This window comes from Mesoplodon mirus (assembly GCF_964341445.2).
Source record: "Mesoplodon mirus genome assembly, chromosome: 5".
NCBI lineage: Eukaryota > Metazoa > Chordata > Mammalia > Artiodactyla > Ziphiidae > Mesoplodon > Mesoplodon mirus.
The window spans coordinates 184,267,012-184,287,175 of NC_138980.1; the positions used below are offsets into that span (position 1 = coordinate 184,267,012).

A 20,164-nucleotide genomic window follows, 5' to 3' on the forward strand; every position below is an offset into this window, starting at 1 on the left:
CAACTGCCACTGCTGGCATTTTGATTAGTATCTTTTAGGTCTTCCTTTTAAATACTTTTTGTGTGCATTGTATACATGATGGGTTTTTTTCTAAAATTATAATCATACTGTAGAACTCTTTAGAAGTCTTTTTTAAAAACTCCATATATTGTGAACATTGTTAACAGAAAAAATAATGATTTTTATGAATATAAATCATGCCAACTTTGGAATGTACCGTATTCCTCATTTTTGGAATACTATTCTTTATTTTCAATCTAGTCTTCACTTTTGCATCCCTTTATTGAAAGGGTTGATTGTGGGAGAAGTGTGATGCAACGAAATACAAGTTTACAAGCCCTCCAGACCCAATGGGCAATAAAACACCAATGACCTTTTTTTTGCTGCAGAAATGTTCCTGGGGTGACCTGGGAATCAACCTAACAGTTGACGAGTAGACACAGCCCGATTTGGGGGAAAGTTTGCTGGAGTAGGTCCTAGAAACCTGGGAATATGTTTAAATCACAAGACACTGAAGTGTCTCACAGGCGTGTTTTGGTGGAAAACACTGTGGGACTTCGTAAAGTGTGTCTCTAGTAGCAGTTATCAGACCAGTTTACTGGGAGTGTTTCTTCTGTTCTGGACTGTTTGCCTGCCGTGGAACAGTAAATAGAATAGATTATATTGATAGAAATTGACCAGCTAGGACGAAAATAAAGTGGGGAGAGGACCACACACAGGCAGACACTTCCTGTCTGATTTTAGAGGCGTGGCCTGTGCCAGTTCCCATTGCTACACAGCAAATCCCCACAGGCTTAGTGGCAAAGACGACGTGTGAACTCTCGGTTCCCGCAGTCACACGCCTGCGGGCGCATCAGTCTCTGCTTGGCACTTCACACAGAGCCGCCAGGGCTCCTGGGGCAGTGGCCTCTGCAGAAGGTGGGTCTGGAATGTTGACAGAGCCAGTCCCGTCCTCACGCTCCATCTCTAAGTCGGTAGCGGGGGGCCGAGTCCTCCTCATGCTTCAAACCTCCCCAACTTCCCCCTTCCATGTTCCTCGGTTTGTGGAGGTCCGTGTGATGACACTGACCTACCTGGGCATCAAAGACAAGCCTCCCGTATTCATTTCCTGGAGCCCCTGCGGGAAAGTGCCACAAAGTGGCAATGTTGTGGCCCCGAGGCACGTCACTGTGCACTTGTAAAGAGCCCCTGCACCGCTGCTGCTCACAAACTGGCAAGTGCAGTTGTCCTGGGGGGGCTCAGTGGGGCGAAGCCCGTCTTCCTGGCATCCCACTGGCAAGCAGCCATGGTCCTTTACATGCACAGCCCCTGCAGGCTGTTTTACATCGAGCGTTCACACGGCCTCCCAGGGCTGCTGCTCTAAGGAGGAAACGGCAGCATTGACGCTGGCGTGAGGCTTTGCAGCCTTACCCGCCCCGCGTGCGCTCCTGCCCCCAGCCAGCTCCCTCCTCGCTGACCTCAGTGTTCCCTCCGCCTGCCCCATCCTAGCAGAAAGAAGCCCAAGGCTTTCCTGCCAACTTCCATGCACCTGGGTCTGTGCTCCACCACCGTAAAGCCAGAGGACACCTCGTCATCAAAGGTAAGCCCACGGCCACCAGCGTGAGACTCACCACGGGGGTCAGAGCCGAAGGTGGGTCTCAGGCCCTCCAAGAATGAGGGCAGAGCAGTATTTGGAATCGCTTGTTTGATGAATTGAAGCATTTATGTGGTTCCCAGGGATGCCCCTTACGTGGGAACAAAGGTAGGTGGGGAACAGAAGAGAAAGTGAGGGGCAGAGGTACTCTTAACTGTGAGGCTTGTGTTGTGTGTGTGTGTGTGAGTGTGTGTGTGATGCATGTGTGTTCTGTGTGTGATGTGTGTTTGTGAAGTGTGTGTGATGTGTGTGTGTGAGTGTGATGCATGTGTGATGTGTGTGTGAGATGTGAGTGTGCCATATCATTTCCATAACTTCACAGGATCAAGCCTGCAGGGCTGACTCATTGTAGGCCCTCCCAGAGGTCAGATGCTCCAGGGGTTTCTGGTAGGCTACTTGTGAGCAGGCGTTGCTACTATGCCAATTTCTGAAGGTTGCTGGTGACTTTATTTTCTCTGTGGAGGAGCTTCATCTCACCACGAAGCCTGGAGGGCATCAGAGAAGGTGGATCCTTGTAATAATTTAGAAATAGCAAGAGGGTCAGCACCCACCTTTAGCAGCAGTGAAGTTGTCAGCAGTCTTTTTCCTTGCTTGCGCTCGCGCTAGCAACTTCTACTAGAAGCTCGGAAGCAACTTCGTGGAAACTGTCATCCTGCCCACCCACCCCAGACCCAACCACCAAAGGTGACCTTCACTGCAAGCCAGGAGCAGGCGTCCATGGGTTTTCCTTTGCTGTCGTTAAAGCCAGGGTGACCCTATGTTCCAGTTTGCCTGAGACAGTCCCATTTGACACCTGCTGCCAGTCCTGACCACGTGGTCACCACTCTGATGGACACTTGTCATTGATCATTATGTTAAATCTCACTAAGACTCTCCTGGACACATTATTATATCCATTTGGTGGCCAACAGGAGAGAAGGAGGCCAAGCTCAACTCCTAAGAGAAGGCAGATCTTCTAAGACTCTGAGATTTGAAACCTTTCTCTCTCCTGCACTGGAGAACACATTATCTTTGGCATTTAAGAACATGAAATTCCAAATTACCAATGCACAGGTGACTTTCTAATGCAAAAATATAACATTATGGGTTTGGGTCTCTTAAACTTTTCTATACTTAATTGTAAGTGTTCTAAGGTTGAAATATTGCTTTATTACTTAAGAAAGGGATTTACCATTCTACTTAGTTGGTACAAATTCCCAAAACCAATTCAAGAAGAAATGGAACATTCAAATGGTCATATAACAAGTAAAGACACTGAACTAGTAATTTTAAATTCTCCACAAAGAAAATCCTAGGCCCTAATGGCCTCATTGGTGAATTCTAACTGTTATTTTAAGGGGAAAAAAACCCAAATCAATTATGCACAAACTTCCAGAAAATAGAGGAGGAAGAAATACTTCCCAACTCATTTCTGTGAGGCTAGTACATAATACTAAAGCCAGATAATGTCATCAAAAAAGAGTATCATTAAAAAAAAGAGTATCATAAGCCAATATCACTCATGAATTCAGAGGCAAATATCATTAACAAAATTTAGCAAACCAAATGCAGTCACATATATACAGAACTATACACTGTGACTAAGTGAGCTTTATTCCAGAAATGCAAGGTTGGTTTAACATCTGAGAACGTATTCATGTAGTAAACATATTAATAAAATAAAATACAGTAAACATACAAGCACATCAATCAATCAGAAAAAACATTTGCTAGTAACACTTCTAGTTATGATAAAACAATTTCACAACCTAGGGGGGAAAACACCCTAAATCTGATAAAGAACACTAGTGAAACTTACAACTAATTCATACTTAATTCATACTGAAGGCTTTCCCCTTAAGATTGGGACCAAGACAAGAATGTCCATTCCAAACTTCTATTTGACATTTTACTAAAGTTCCAGCCAGTGCAGTAAAGCAAGAAATATAAGTTAAAGGCATATAGATTTGAAAATGAAACGGTGTTTATTTGTAGGAAACATGATCTAACAAATCTGCAGAAAAGCTAGTAGAAATAATAAGATAGCTTAGCAAGGTGGTAGGATATAAAATCAATGTTAAAAACTGAATTACATTTCCGTATACTGGCAGTAAAAATTCTGAAAATGGTATTAAGAAAACTATTCCATTCACAGTAGAATCAAAAAATAATAAAATAACGAAACAAGCCCCAAAATCTTTATATGTGAAGCTACAAACTATTGCTGAGAGAAATTAGACACAATCCAAATAAATGGAAAGATTTACAATATTTATGGATTGGAACACTCAATATTGTCACGATAGAAAATTTCCCCCAAATTGATCTACAAACTTACATGATCCCCATTGAATTCCCAGCAAGATTTTTTCTTTAAGGAAATAGCAAGCTGTATGTGGAAATTCGGAGGACTTAGAGTGGCCAAAATCATTCAGAAAAAGAAGAACCAAATTGGAGGGTTTAGACAATCTGACTTCAAATTTCACCACAAAGCTACTGTATGGTTGCCAGCATAAGGATAGACATAGAGATCAATGAAACAGAATAGAAACTCCAGAAATAAAACCTTTACATTTATGGTAAATGGAATTTTAAACAAATGTGCCAAGGCAATTCAATGGGGAGAAATGTATTTTCAGTAAATGATACTGGAACAATTGGATACCCACAAGGAAGAAAAAAATGAACTTAATGTCCTACTTCACAGCATACAAAAAAATAACTCAAAATCAATCTTGGACCTAAATTTCAGGGCTAAACTACAACACTTTAGGAAGAAAACAGAATAAAATCTTTGTGATCTTGAGTTAGGCAAAGTTTTCTTTAATATGACACCAAAGCACTATTAAAGAAAAATATGAAAAATTGGACTTCATCCAAATTTAAAATATTTGCCCTTCAAAAGTCACCACTACAAAAATAAAGATATAAGTCACAGACTGGAATAAATACTTCCAAACCATATACTTGTATCCAGAATATAAAGAATTTTCAAAACTCAATTATAAGAAAAGTGACCCAGTTTTTTAAATGGGCAAAAGACTTGAACAAACTGCCCCAAAAAGGATATATGGGTGGCAAATATGCACACGAAAAGATGGTCAACATCATTAGGCATTAGGGGAATGAAAATTAAAACTAAAATAAGACCCCACTACACATGAATCAGAATGGCTAAAATTAAAAAGGCTAACAATACCAAGTGTTGGTGAACCTGTAGATGTCTTAATACATGGAAAGGAAAATGAGAATTTAAAGTGACACCACTTTGGAAAGTAGTTTGGCAGTTTCTTTAAAACTTAAATATATTCTTATCATTTGACCCAGCAATCCCATTCCTGACTAGGAGAAATGAAGCCACCTCTGTACATGTAACCTGGGTTGGGAGGAAAGATACTATCCCACCAGTGAGATCCTTTCCCAGGCCTCAGAAGCCCCTGAGACACCATTGCTTGAAATCAACTATAACAAACTTGAATTTTCTGAACAAATAACCTCAACATCGACAATTTCTTCCTTTACAATTTTACTGATTTTTATTTATTCTCACAGCAACCAGTTGCCAGCCTGAGTTCACCTGTACAGAGGTAGGTTAGATGCTTACTGGAGTTGTTGTATCTATCTGAAAAATAGCTATATTCTCTTCTTAACTCAAATTACTTCGAAAAATAATTCATCTGTGATGGAATATTTTTAAATAATGTGTAACACAATGGAAGCTAAAATTGTTTCACCTAAGATTACTAACAATTATAGCCATTCATGTCTCTCATTTTTACTTATCTTACTTGCAAAAACTACAATAATTCTTCTCGCCCTTCTTTACAACTACTCTCCGAACTAATACACAAAAACAAGACAAGGCTCTTTACTTTCCGTGCCAGTGGGAGAACATGGGCTCCGCTGAGTCCGAATGTCCCTTTGACGGCCTCTACTAACGTTAGGGTTCAATTAAGCCCCCAACAGTCAGGCTGACTCATGTTGAGTCGCTGTTGAGTCAGTTAGATGCTAAGGTAAGTGACACTCTGCCCCAGGAGCACTGCACACACGCACATGACCTCTTCACCTTCAGAATCACAAAAGCAGACCATGGCCCATTATAAAGGTCATCATCCAGGGTAAGAACACATTTTAAGAGTACACGCTGTCTCCGTGATGAAATTGTATGCAGTCATGAAAAGTCATCTTCTCACAGAAGGTGGAGAAACAGGGAATTTACTTGCAATGTTATGGTGGGTGTTTTCATTTACTAGGGCTGCCACAGCAAAATACCACAAAACAAGCAGCTTAAACATTAGAAACAGGTCTCACTGTTCTGGAGGCTGGAAGTCTGAAATCAAGTGTTGGCAGGGTGGGTTGGGATCTGAGGGTGGGGGGATCTGTTCCAGGCCTGGCTCCTTGGCTTGTAGACGGTGATCTTCTCCCTGTGTCTCTTCACATCATCTTCCCTCTATGCCTGTCTCTGTGCACAAATTTCCCCTTTTTACAAGGCCACCACGGGTATTGGATTTAGTACCCACCCTAATCCAAAATTTTTTATTTTCTTTTATTTATTTACTTTTGGCTGCATTGGGTCTTCGTTGCTGCGCACTGGCTTTCTCTAGTTGCAGTGAGCAGGGGCTACTCTTCATTGCTGTGCGTGGGCTTCTCATTGTGGTGGCTTCTCTTGTTGTGGAGCACGGGCTCTAGGCATGTGGGCTTCAGTAGTTTTGTGGCTCACAGAATCTAGAGCGCAGGCTCAGTAGTTGCGGCACACGGGCTTAGTTGCTCCGCAGCAGGTGGGATCTTCCTGGACCAGGGCTCGAACCCATATCCCTTGGACTGGCAGGCGGATTCTTAACCACGGTGCCACCAGGGAAGCCCCCATGACCTCACTTTAAGTTGATGACTTCTGAAACACCCTGTCTCCAAATAAGGTCACACATTCTGACGTCCTGGGAATTATGGCTCCAATGCAGTCATCCCTCAGTATCCGTGGGGGATTTGTTCCAGGAGCCCCTGCATTTACCAAAATCCATGGATGCTCAAGTCCCATAAGTAGCCATCCATATCTGTGGGTTCTGGATCCGAGGACTCAACAAACCACAGATAGAAATTTCAGTCCAAGTTTGGGTGAATTCTTGGATGTGAGACCCATAAATCTGGAGGGCCAACTGTATATTGGAAAAAACGCACGTATAAGTGAACCCGCACTGTTCAAAGCCATGTTGTTCAAGGGTCAACTGTTCATTTTTTTGAAGGGACACAATTTAACCCACAAGAGTCTGCCTTCTGGCCCTCCAAAATCCATGCTCTTCTGTCGCCACATCACAACTTCCCCCAGTTCGAGCATCAGCTCTAAGTCCCAAATCTCACCACCTAAATCATCCAAATCAGTGGTTGCTGAGACTCAGGGTATGATTGATTCATCCTGGACAAAATTCCACTCCATCTGTGAACCTGTGAAACCAGACAAGTTATTTGCTTCCAAAATACATTGACGGGACAGGCATAAGCTAGACATACCCATTCCAGAAGGAAGAAATCGGAAGGAATAAAGGGTCACCAGTCCCGAGCAAATCTGAAACCCAGCAGGGAAAATTCCTTAGATTTCAAGTGTTGAGAAAAGTCCCCTTTGGCTTGGTCACCTGTGCTATCGCCAGGCCCACCACATGACGGCCCACCACGCCCTGCTCCATGCCAGGAAGCTGGGCTTGTTATCCATTTAAAGTTGAGAGTCGGTTGAGATTAACACCTCTCTGCTTCTTCATTATTATATCTGTAACACATGCTCTTATGTCAATATAGAGACCAGGGAAAACCCCCAACACCACCTCAAGGCTGATATCTGAGCAGCCGCCACCTTTGCTTTCTATCCATACACAAAAGCTTACAGGAAAAAGATCAAATCACGCCATACCTGTCAGTCTGCAGCTCCCTATTTTATACCCACAATGGTATATCGTGGATGGCTTTTGTGACACTGCACATAGACGTGATTCCTTCTCATCAGGAAAGTCATCCTCTTCCATGGAGAGACCGTGAGTTCGTCAGCTATCCCCCGGCACACCCTGAGGTTATGTCCAGCTTTGGCTCTTTCAGACAGTTTACCGGAAGCGTCTTTGGGCCAATATTGTTAGGTACAGTTGGTTTTATTTCTGTAGGACATCCACAGGGCAAAGGGCTTGGCTGTGCACTTTAAATCTTCATAGATCTTCACGATTACTTTCCCCAAAGTTAGAGTAATTCACACTTCCATCAATTTCCTCAGAGTTTTCAATACAAGATACTAACAGTATATTTAGTTTTATCCAAATAAAACAAGTAATTGTTTCTATGTGCATTCCTCTTAATACCAGTGGGAATGTACATCATTTCATCTGTTTTGACCATTATATTGTGTGCATGTGCACACACATTCTCTTGTGTGCATTGCATTAGGTTTCCACATATTTTCCCCATTTTTATACTGGGCTATTTGTATATTTCTTAGCAAGTTTAAGAGCTCTTTGCCTACTGAAGATATTGATTAATTCTTTGTTCTATGCGTTTCAAATATATTTCATCCAGTCTGTCATTTAAAAAAAATTTCGGGGCTTCCCTGGTGGCACAGTGGTTGAGAGTCCGCCTGCCGATGCAGGGGACACGGGTTCGTGCCCCGGTCCGGGAAGATCCCACATGCCGCGGAGCGGCTGGGCCCGTGAGCCATGGCCGCTGAGCCTGCGCGTCCGGAGCCTGTGCTCCGCAACGCGGGAGGCCACAACAGCGAGAGGCCCACGTACTGCAAAAAAAAAAAAAAAATTTCTGTATTGTGTCTTTTGCAATGTAGAGGTCACAAATTTTTCTGAAGCTGAATTTGTCAAAATTTTCTTTTGTCTTACTTTTAAAAGCCTTCCTTACTCTCAGTTTCTACAAATAGCCTCCAATAGCCTTTCTAATGTTTTCATAGTTTTTATTTGCTTTCTTTACATTTTGATTCTCAGGCCATCTTGACTTTTGGAAACAGTGAGACAGGTAACAAAGTCATTTTATCCCAACGATACAACTGTTGGTTGCCACCTCATTTATTAAGTAGCCCACCTTCCCCGTGGAAGTGAGAAGCTCTCTCTTTAGTGTCTGGACCCATCTGCACTCATCCTGGATGCCTGCTTCTGCCTCAGTTACCTCTTTCTACTGCAGCAGCATCCCTCTATTCCCTGTTAGACAAATTCCTATCAAGATGTCTTCATTTTTCAAAATTTTTGACAATTCTTACACATTTATTTTTCCAGATAAACTTTGAAATGGTTTTGTCCAGTTCCAAGACACCTGGGTTTGGGGTTGGTGTTGCCTTCAATATGGCTTCACTTGGGAGGGACCAGTGCTTCTTCCCAGCACCACTGCTCCATGTGGAAGCACAGGGAAGCCTCGATTCATCTCTCCTCAGTGGAAAAGGGGCCAGAAGTGCAGCCCCCACCCTTCTGGAGGGACGTGCTGGGAGCTGGGGATGGGGAGTGCTGGGGCTGTGCCCCTGTGGGTCACTCTCCCTCCATCCTGCATCCAGCAGAGCTGAGAGGTTCCCTGGACCAGGAAAGGGGAGCTTAGAAGAAATGCACCACTAGGCAGTTTCTCAGATGCTGAGAGTTACTTAGATTTTTGCTCAGTCTAACAATCAGCCAGTAAATACAATTTAGTGTAAAAAGATCATTCTCTTTCAAACAACCCAAGAAGTTTTCTTCTAAATTGACTTCCTGAGAAATCTGACTGGCAAGACTATCATGTAACTCCAAGTCATTATGAATTTCACTTTACAGCATCATCTAACCATGACCCTTTAAGTAAAATCTGAGAACGTTTCTCTTTTATCCCTTTCTGGTAAGAATGATAGAAACTTAACTGGAACCAGGATGGTAAACTTTCACCTCAGAACAATTGTTTTCAGATTTCCAAATCAATGCATATTTATTATAGGAAATTTGGAAATACAAAATTCCCAGTATAAAAACAAAAGACACTCAGCGTCCCCCACCCGCCAATAACTACTGCTGGAATTTTGATTTGTATCTTTTAAGTCTTCCCTTCTAATAATTTTTCTGTGCATTGTATACATAATGTTTTATTTTATAAACTAATGATCATATACAATTCCTTAGGAGCCTCATGTATTGTGAAGTTCATTCTGTTAAAAGAAAAAAATCAAGACTTTTTCTCCTACCTTGGGCATGTGTCATATTCATCTTTACCATCTTGATTCTTTTTCTTTTCCAATCCAGCCTCTCCTCCTCCAACTGGAAAAGGAGCTAGCATTGTTTAATGAAAGGGTTAATGATGGGTAACATGTGATACAAGTACAATATAAGTTACATTGTAACTTATGTACAATAAGTTGAGATGAGATGGGAAATAAATTACCAGTAGTCTTTTGTGTGGCAGAAAATGTTGCTAGGGTAACATAGTCGTTTGGATCCAGTTGAGGAAATCTGCACTTTTGATGGCCATTCCCAGCCTCACCCCTACGGCTGACCCTGTTAGAGCAGGTCGGATCTCGGTTCACAGAGACCAGGGGAAATACGTAAGTCACGTGACACCTGCCAGGGGAAGAATTGCGCCCCATACGTGCCCGTGGATGTGACGGTGTTCTGTGGGCAAGTTGCCACGGAGAACCTCACGGAGGACTTTACACAGTGTCTCTTACTCTAGCAGCGGTTGTCGTACCAACTTCTAAAGAGTATTTCTTCTGGACTGTTTATCTGTTACGGAATGTTACATGGATGGGATGAGGATGTGAACAAGGAATAAGATCTTACATGTGAAGACGCACATCAACACTTGCTGTCTCATGGTTTCCTTGGGGCAGAAACCTGGTCGAGTGAAACTGGGTCTCTTCTCTGCACCCCACAGACAGCAACCGTGTGCCCCCAGGTTTCGTTCATCCCTGGAGGTTCTGGGGGAGAATCCACTTCCAAGCCCACTGGGGACAGTGACAGAATTCACTTCTCACCTTTTCTCGTCCCCCTGAATCGCAAGTCAGCAATGGCAGTTTAAGTCCTTCTTAACGTTCAAATCTCTCTGAATTATGCTTCCTGGGTTCTCCGTTTTTAGAGGCTCAGATGATTACACTGGGCCCACGTGGCTAATTCAACACGATGCTTTTGTGTTCGTTTTAGGTCTAGTGCAACGAATCCTCACAAACTAAGGGGCTTGAAAGAGGAGGCATTTGTTCTCTCTCAGCGTCAGAGGCCCGACCCCAGGGCTCAGCAGAGCTGCTCTCTCTCTGAGCCTTGTATGGTCGCGCAGCCTCTCACAGCCCATTCTGAGCCCCCAAAAGTCCACATTTGCTGATATGTGTCCTTTCTTCCTTCTGTATGTCCCACCAGCATGAAGCTCACAGAGCTGGACTCCACCATCAGCAACCTAGGCGAGAGCTCCTCGGGGCTGCAGGTAAGCACGGCGCGGGGCCAGGGGCCAGGCTCAGGGACCCGGGGGAGGACCGCACAGCGCAGGAGTTGCCTGTTTGACTCGCTTGTTTTAAACATTTATAGTGTTTCTGGGGCTGCTACTCTAACGGAATGTTCCTACGTCCATTCTTACATCCAGACGGGCATCTAGATCTTGTGTTAGGCAAAGTTTTCTTTTATACGATGCCAAAAGCACTGTCTATGAAAGAGAACAGTGGCATGCGTGTACCTGGCGAGATGATCGCATCTCACGTCGTCACCTTGTGTGTGAGAGACAGAACCTTGAGATCTAGTCTCAGCAAATTCCAAGGACAGTCACCAGGATGCACGTTAGATCATAAGGTTTATTTTAGAAGGTCTTCCTTTGGGTAAACCTATTAATAAACTTTTGGTCCCAGGAATTGCACTCCTGAGAATGAAAATAGACTCTAAGCCTTCCCGGGTTCAACCCAGTTCTGCCGGTTACCTGGGCGGGGAGCCCTGTGCATGTCTACTCCTGTGCAGACCTCTAAGTTTATTGATGATGACTGCAGAGATGTTTCACTAGCACAGTACCCAACACTTGGGAGCACGCAACTGTTTCTTACCATTAACTTGAAGATCCAATCGTAAATGTGGACAAAGCTCTATTGCAAAGATGTTCACCATAACATTGTTTACAATAATGAAAAATCTGAAATAATCTAAAAATCCAAATTCAGGTGAATGATTAAGTAAAATGGGATGAATATCCAGTCCTGACAGATGATGGGCCAATTGAAAATTCTGGCTTTGAAGATGAAATAATAAAGTTGAATGCTTCTGATGTAATAGGTGGGGAAAAGCAGTATATAAAATTACATATATGGCATGTTTGCAACTGTATAAAACAAAAACCAAATCCTATAAATAGGGAAAAAAAGATTGACAGAAAATGCATGAAAATGCATTAGGATGATTGAACTCTGGGTAACTTTTAGTTTTCTTTTTCTATTTTCCAAAGTGTTATCTGCGGTTGCATGATTTTTGAGTAAAAATACATGAAATATTTCATTTTTTAGGTTAAAAAAGGAAGAAAAAAAAGTGATACATTGGACATCATCAAAGCTTAGGGTTAGGGTTAGGGTTAGGGTTAGATTCGAACAAACTCTTTACCAAAAGGGATCAATGGACAGCGAATAAGCACCTGAGAAGAGGCTCAGTGTCACTAGACACCGAGGAAATACAAATCAGAACTGCAATAAGGTATCACCACACACCCGCCAGCGTGGCTGTAAGCGAAAAGTTCACTGATACCAAGAGTAGTGAAGAGGCAGGAGGTGGAGGCCTGTGCCCTGCGGGTGAGATGTGGATGACAGGCCAGGCCAGCAGCACCTGGAGCCAAATACATGCTTGCATGTGACCCAGCCGCCCCACTCCCGTCCTCACCAAACAGGAGTGAAAACACGTGCACGTGTGGCAGTGTATTTCTCTGCTTGGGCTGCAGAGGCCAGGCAGCCCAAACTACACGTTTATTTTCTTACAATTCCGGAGGCTAGAAGTCTGCAGTCAGGGCGTGGTCAAGGTTGGAGCATCTCTCCTTGGCCATCACACGGCCTTCATCCTAATCTCCTCCTCATGTGAGGAGACCAGGCACAGTGGACTAGGATGCACCCTAATGACCTCATTCCACATTAATTGCTGCTCTAAAGGCCCTATTTCCAAATGCAGTCACAAAGTCACGAGGGGCTAGGACTTCAACATAGAAATGGAGGGGATGCAATTCAGGCCAGAACCCGAGGACTGGGGGTAGGGTACCACCCACCAGAGATCCTTCCCTGGACCTGGGAGCCCCTGAGGTACCCTTACTCAAAGTCCACTGATGATGGACTTGATTTTGTGTAAGATAAGCTCCATGTCGAGGGCTTCTTTTTTAACTTGATGAATCATCATTTACTCCTTTCCCCCCACAGGAACTGGATGCCAACCTGAGTTCATCCACAGTGGGGTAAGTCTGTGAGCTTTTCTCCCTGACAATGGGCTGTATACTCCTCTTAACGCAGATTCCTGAGGAGGGTGGTTTATCTGTGATGGGGTATTTGAAGGAAGACATAATAGAAAATACAATTATTCAGGTAACTCTCTGACACTGTCACCCACGGCTGTCCCCCAGCCTGGAAAGTCCTGAGTTCTCCCTGTCACCTTCTTTACAACTTACACCTGAGCTAATGGACACATACGAGTCATGCTTGTTTGATTTCTCTGTGAACATGTAGGATGCCCTTCCGATGGTTTCCAATAGTGTCCTCCTGACGCAGGCCTGAGTCCAGTGGGCGCTGAGTCTGTTCGCCTTCCAGGAACACGGGCCAGCCCACTGCCCACCTCCCTGCCTCAAGGGCAGGAAGTGGCCCTTTACAAAGGCCCCGACCCAGTTTCAAGCACACGTGTTAAAGCGTATGCTCTGTCCCCTGGCAAAACTGTGTGTGGCCACGAGAGCCTGATATCTTAGAATAGCGTGTAACAATGGACACACTCACAACTTGACAGTAAGTAAATTACTCTTTATTCACTTACTCAGCAACAGGGAGAGTGTTAAATAAAAAGCTACTTTTACAAAACATTTCCTATGTTGTAAGCATTTGGAGATTGCACCCTTACCCTCCAAGCTCAATCACTTTCATCTGGTGTCATTTAATACAATTTAAAATAAAAATTAAAAGGAACAAGTCATTTACTTGAATCTCACACCACACACACACACACACATGCACGCACATGCTCGCACACCTCTCCAGCCCTCAGACACTGCACGTGGTCTCCTTCCGTGTCCCCCACATGCCAACCCCCGCCTCCCTGCTGCTTCTGTTTCCCACAGCTCCAGCAGAGTGAAGTGGAAGGGGTTCCTGCTGCCACGGTCCAGGCGCTCAAGTGTGACCCCCCTCAGGACCATGGGCCCAGAGAGCTCCCTGAAACTCCAGGTGAGCCCGGGGGACCGACCTCTGAGCCCCAAGTGCAGAGTGAGGCTCTGTGTAGAAGTCAGGCTCCCCAGACTGAGGTTAGGATGACTGGTTTGCCTGTGACCCAGGAGTGCTGCTCAGGGCAGCCCAGCTGAGTGCAGAGCAGCAGAGAAAGGGGGGGCCAAGGCTGTTCTTGGCCGCGGGATGGTGTGTGTGTGTGTGATAGAAGCAGACGGACCCCAAAACAGAGGCACCACCAGCGGCCCTTGTGGGAGTCCTGATGTCCACAAGCAGCTTTGAAAGACTGTCTAGTACCTTTTCATTTTAGCCTGAAGAATTTGGAGGGGCTGTGTAAACTGTGTTAAGTCTATTGGTGATAGATTCCCTCGGCATTTATTTACCTGAAGATGTCTTGATTTCTCCATCATTCTTAAAAGATACTTTTGTTGTGTATAGAATTCTTGGTTGGCAGGGGTTTTTTTTTTCCTTCGTGACATTATGTCACCCCAATGACTCCTGGCCTCCATGGAATCTGATGAGAAATCACTGTTTATCACAATGAGGATCCCTTGTTTGTGATCAGTTGCTTCTCTCTTGCTGCTTTCAAAATTCTCTCTTTAGGTTCTGAGAATTTGGCTGTAATATCTCAGTGTGGATTGTTTTAGTTTACCTTGCTTGAAGTTTGTTAAGCTTCTTGGATTTGTAGATGCATGTTTTTCATCTTTGAGAAGCTTTCAGTCATTATTTCTTCAGGTATTTTTCTGTTCTCTTCCCCTCTCCCCTCCTCCTGGGACTCCCAAATGCGTATGTTGATACCTTCGATGGTGTCCCACAGGTCCATCAGCCTCTGTCCACTTTCCTTCATTCTTTTTTCTTTACGGTCTTCAGACTGGATAATTTCAGTTTCATCAAGTTTTCTGATCCTTTTTCCTGCCTGCTCAAATATGCTGATCTCCTCCAGTGAATTTTTTATTTCGGTTTTCGTGTTTTTCAGCTCCAGAATTCGTTTAGTGTCTTTTTCTAATTTCTACCTCTTTACTGATATTCTTATCTGTCCGTACACCATTTTCCTGATGTCCTTTACTTCTTTGTCCATGATGTCCTCTGCCGCACTGAGCATTTTTGAGACAGCCGATTCAATATCCTTGACTATTAATTTGAAAGTCTGGGCTTCCTGTTTCTTTGTATGTTTTATAATTTTTTGTTGAGAACTGGATATTCCGAGTATTATAATGTGGTAACTCTGGAAGTCAGATTCGCTCCTCAGGGATTATAGATTTTTGCCTGTTGAAGGTTGGAACTATGTGCTTGTGACTTTTCCAAACTATTTTTGCCAAGTGTGTATTTCTCGTCACTGCAATTTCTCTTCCGTTATCTCTGTGGTCAGCTAGTGACCTGACAAAGACTTTCTTAAATGTCTGGCTGCAAAAAGAGGGGAAAGGTTCTGTCCCTTTAAATCTTCCAGAAGGTGGCACTGACGGAAGCGCTTGCTGCCAAGGGGGCCAAAACCAAGGCAGGCACCTGTGCCTGCCCCTCAGGGCAAGGCCAGACCAAGCAAAACACACAACCCCAAACTTGTGGAGTGCATCAGCCAGCTGCTCTGGGAATGAAGGTTCTTCTGCCCAAAGCCGCAGCAGGACTAAAGAACAGAGGGTGGCGGCCTCTCCCTCCCCCCCAAGATGTTACAGTATCTGATCAGTCTCCAAGTGTGAGATGGGTGACTGACAGCTCCTTACAGCATGAGGGTTACCTCAGTGGAGGACAAACGTCTAAAGCTTGCGACTGCACCCCTTTTCCCTAGCAAACCATTGCTGCACTTTTGATACACAACCTTCTTCAACACAGTCATCAGCCACATCCTTCCCCACAAATCTCCATTCCCCAGTCCTCCACTGTTTCACCTACCTGCTTTGTCTGGTTTTTATTTTCATTCCAAAGTAATATTTTGTTTCCCCTTAGTTCCAGTAATTTTTAGATGGTTTGGCAACACCTCACCTCGCCTTTGCTTCCTGGGCATCACTTCCTCTGTGTATTGTTTCTCACACTGCCCTGTCTCTACCAAGATTACTGCTCCAGTGCTTTCATCTGGGGGCAGACACCCCATTGTTGCCTGTGGACTCAGGAAGGTTTGTAGCAGCGATCGTTTGCCTGGCTGCTCGGCCTGCAGTGGTCCCAGCAAGTTATCCATTGGGGGTACCCCCCCCCACAACCACAGCAGCACCCTGCCCCCCTCACGGTGGATTCCATGAGGGTCTCTCCCACCTTCCACAGCACACTCCTCTGACCATGTCCTTCTGTGCCCATTTGCTTCCTCCTCTTTGGGAGCTGTCTTTTCTGGCCCAGCAAGGGTTTCCCTTCTTGCTTTCCCCTGAGGTTATATCTTTACCCCTTTGTGTATCTATTTATCTATTGACTATAATTTTAAAGTATTGGATCAGGGAAGGGAGACTATAGCGTATTTTAGACATGCTGTTTTGATTTAGAAGTCTCCTAGTGACATGTTTACTTGTAAGTCTTTCCAAAGTTTCAAAGAACAATTTTGCATAGTCGCAGTCTCTGGTTCCTGCCACATTCAGCACTGGAAGTTGAAATGATCACCATCCCTGACCCTTTGGCAAATCTGGCAAGAGCTGTGGTCACCCTTCCTGTTGGCTAGCTGGCAGACATGGGACAATAAAGTCTTCAGTCTGCTGGGCCAGGTTAGCACCAGGGCAAGGAAAAAAGTGCCTGTATTCAGATGTGGGTGTAAAACACTAGGGGCTCCCTGGTAGCCAGACCCCAGCACCACAGAGCAGCGAGTTATATGGAGAAGTTGCCAGGTTTGCGATGACTTGTGTGTGCCCCAGGCACCCCCCATTTCTCGTGCTGGGAACCCACACAGGTCTCCTTGGCTTCCATGAGACCCTCACACGCATTAGGCAAAGCACACTTGTCTTTATCCTGATGTACATGCTGGAGAAAAAGCCAACATTCTCCACCAGAAGCAGCGGTGGTTCTAGCCACACACAGAGATGAATGCTCTGAGGCTCTAGAGGTGACCGACTGCCCACATCTCAGAGCTCATCCAGGGGAGAGGCAGGCTTGTCTGTCTCTAAAACATCCTCTTGTCACTACATTTTGTCCCCTTTGGCAGTTTAACAAATACTGCATCATGGATTCCATATTACTTCTCTTTCTGTAGAATGCAAAGGATCAACAAGAAATAAAGCTGCAAATGGAAGGAGACATGGCTGAAAACCAAGGCTCAGCTTCAGGTTAGCTATTTGGCAATTTGGGTCATGTTGAGATCTACCCAAGTGTGATTTTCTACAGAGTTAAATATTTTCTAAGGAAAAAAAAAAAAGGAGAGAGAAATCAGCATGGAAACTCAGGGCTGGGACAGTTGTCTCTGTGATGTGTCCGCAGACAGCTCCTGACATCCCATGTGTTTGCCTTCCCCACTCTGTGCCAAAAAGCAGTCCAAGGGGTGGAGCTGGACCCTGGCCGAAGCACCAGCAGCGAACGTCTGCCCCTGCCTGAGGGCTGGCTCTGGGCGTCCTTCTGTGGCCACCAATCCGAGCTGTGGACCCCAACCAGTGATGGTGGCCAAGCTCATGGTGGCCACAGGGGGCAAGGTCCCACCAGAGAGTCTGGATGGCGACTGGAACAGAAGGTCCAGTGTGCTCCATGGACACTCCAACTTGGCTCCACCACATCCCACCTGCCGGGGTCTCGAGTGATTTCACGCAGTGTCTTCATTGTTTGTGAGTCTTCATCCTTCCAGAGTTTAAAAAAATATTCACCACTCAGCCTTTCACCAACTAACGTTCATGACGATATCGTCTCATGAGTGTGCATCCCGGTAGAGCCCACAGGGCACCTCCTTGAGCTGTTAACTCTTCAGCACGCTCGATGTAGGACTCGGAGACTCTGACTCCTGGAAGGGAGATGGAGGCTGGAAGGGTTAACTGATGTTACGTTATTCCACGTAAGCTGGATTTGAAGGCTCACAAACACAAACATGGCATCAATGAAGCAGGGAGGGGAGAAGAGAGAGGCTGTTCCATGAGCCCGAGTGTGCAGGTTGATTCTGAGGACAGAGGGTGCTCCCGACAAGTGAGCACCATAGGTGTGTGAGGGTGCGCCCACATGTGGAGGTCCTCCTAAAGGTGATGATGAACCAGCCAGGCGCTGAGGGGTTCTCAGGCTGGGACTGAGGCAGGGAGACCCCTAGAGAGAAGCCCAGGGCACCTGCCAACCCTGGTGACCTTGATCTTCACCGACGTACAGGAGGTAGAAACAGAAGGCCAAGTTCAGAGCCAACTTAACTTTATGGGTTAAGTTGTCCCATAAAACTGGAACCCCAAAATGTGGAGGTGAGCCAGAGGACCCCAATTCTCTAGCCCCAAAGGACATAGGAATAATCAGCCTCAAACCTTGGGGATGTGAGGAAAAGAGAAAACTCATTGCTGACTATTCGGAACACCAGGCTGTCCCTAACTTTGTGAAAGGGGGCTGATCCCCTGAGCCCTCAAGCTGAGAAGTGACATAGAGGGTTAGGGTCATCCTGGGTGCCAGGCGGAGACCCTCTGAGACTCGCCCTTCATTGCTTGCTGCTCCTTCATCAACGACATCACAAAGAGAACTGCACAGAAGGTGAGCAGCTCTCAGTAAAATGACCGACTTCACATGGGGACAGAGCACTGGCGTGAGAATCCACAGAAACTGTAGCAGAAACAGACACAGAGGCCTCGGGACTCATCAGACGAAAACACCAAATAACTATGAGGATTTATTTTGTTTAGAGAACTAAAAGGCAAAGTTCAAAATATCTGAAGAGAACAGAAAACTATTCCTTAATTACCAAACACATTTGAGGAAGGATGAACTAAAACTTACAGAAATGCAAAAGGGCAGGACAAGAGGTGCATAGAGCTGAGCCTGGTCTTTGCTGCAACGGCCGCTCTGTGCCGGGTGGGGCGCCGTGTGCCGTGTGCGGGGCCGTGTGCCTGGGCTCGGAGCCCCCCACCCCTGCACACACCCCTCCGAGGTGCTCACGGGAATGTCTCCTTTTTCTGCAGGAGCCCAGGGACCTGCGCCGACTGAGAGCCCCTTCCAGGGCTCCTTCTCCGCCAGTGTGCTGCCTGTGAAGTCGGTCCCGGAAACGCGCACTCTCCTGTTCCCTCTGCGTGGCCACAGGAAAGACACGTCGTCCCAGAGGCACTGTGACGTCCTCCCCAGCAGCCAGAAGCCCTGGAGCTTGGAGGCCACGGTCTTCTACCTCCCCGGGAGCTGCCAGGAGGAGCCTCATGAGTGGGCAATGGTCAAGAGCCTGCCCGTCATCGAGGAAGAAGAGTATGGGATGAAGGTGACCCCTGTCATCAGTGTGCAGAAGGATTGCAGCCCCAAGGAGGCCACTGAGCCCGGCTTCCCCACCAAGGTCACCGTGATCATAGTGAATGAGGTCCCAGAGCCCGAGGACCGGGCTGCCCAGCCTCAATAGAGCAAGCGTGTCCCCCAGGGCCCCAGGACGCCCCTTCCTCCAGAGCTGCTCACACAGCCTGGCCTCATTTCCAATTCTAGGAGGAGACCTGGGTGGGCCCTGCCGTCCACGGCCAGACCCCGCGGTCCACCTTCAGACCCCACACCCTCTGTGAGAGTCAGGAGGGAAGAGGGAGCATGAGCCCCTCTGCTTCTGGCTACGTGGGAAGAGTTTTATGATCTCTGCATTTCACTCACTCTAGAAGCCATATTTTAAAGACTTTCATATTTTTCTAAACACGTCTAAGTGTTATTCCAGAAAGAAAGAGGATTCAAGATGGAGTGGGTGCCATGTTTTTACTCTGTTGACTATTAATGTTTTTAACTGTATGAATTTAAGTAGCTTTTAAGAAAATTCTTCAGAATTCCTTAGTAAGTTTTATAAGAAAAAATAAAAATTAATTTTAATGGCAATAACCTTGAAATCAGTCTTGGTAAATTTTAAGTCCCCGGGTTTCAAGTGGCTGCTTCTGTGAAGGCCTGGCCGCCGCTCCCTGGCCTGCCCACCACACTAGTGCTGGGCTCTGAAGTCCAGTGTGAACCAGGCCTGGTTTGGGCCTCCAGAACTGGCTCCCAAGCCCATTCCCGGGGGCAGCCACCCCAGCCTTGTCCCGGTCACTCCCCTGAATCGGGCCCCCTGCAGGCGGTGACCATCCAGGGCACAGCCTGCCTCACCCGCACGGCCGTGGTCATCCCCACCA

The 20,164-nt window shown here is 45.8% G+C and overlaps 1 protein-coding gene across 1 annotated transcript; it reads left to right on the forward strand.

The window, feature by feature from the left end:
- The first annotated feature begins 10,638 nt into the window (after positions 1 to 10,638).
- Positions 10,639 to 19,880, forward strand: LOC309805602 (uncharacterized protein). Its single transcript, XM_082623662.1, has 5 exons — positions 10,639 to 11,011; positions 12,960 to 12,994; positions 13,862 to 13,964; positions 17,125 to 17,197; positions 19,004 to 19,880. Exons 1-5 carry the CDS (start codon positions 10,949 to 10,951, stop codon positions 19,423 to 19,425), a joined length of 696 nt encoding a protein of 231 aa, XP_082479788.1. The 5' UTR covers positions 10,639 to 10,948; the 3' UTR covers positions 19,426 to 19,880.
- The last annotated feature ends 284 nt before the right edge of the window (positions 19,881 to 20,164 follow it).

What these genes read in the sequence shown, in the direction of transcription:
- LOC309805602 (XM_082623662.1), top strand. Translation starts at nt 10,949, where the DNA reads ATGAAGCTCACAGAGCTGGACTCCACCATCAGCAACCTAGGCGAGAGC. An exon ending in CTGAGTTCATCCACAGTGGG is followed by an intron (nt 12,995 to 13,861) that starts GTAAGTCTGTGA and finishes TGTTTCCCACAG; the next exon opens with CTCCAGCAGAGTGAAGTGGA. An exon ending in AGAGCTCCCTGAAACTCCAG is followed by an intron (nt 13,965 to 17,124) that starts GTGAGCCCGGGG and finishes CTCTTTCTGTAG; the next exon opens with AATGCAAAGGATCAACAAGA.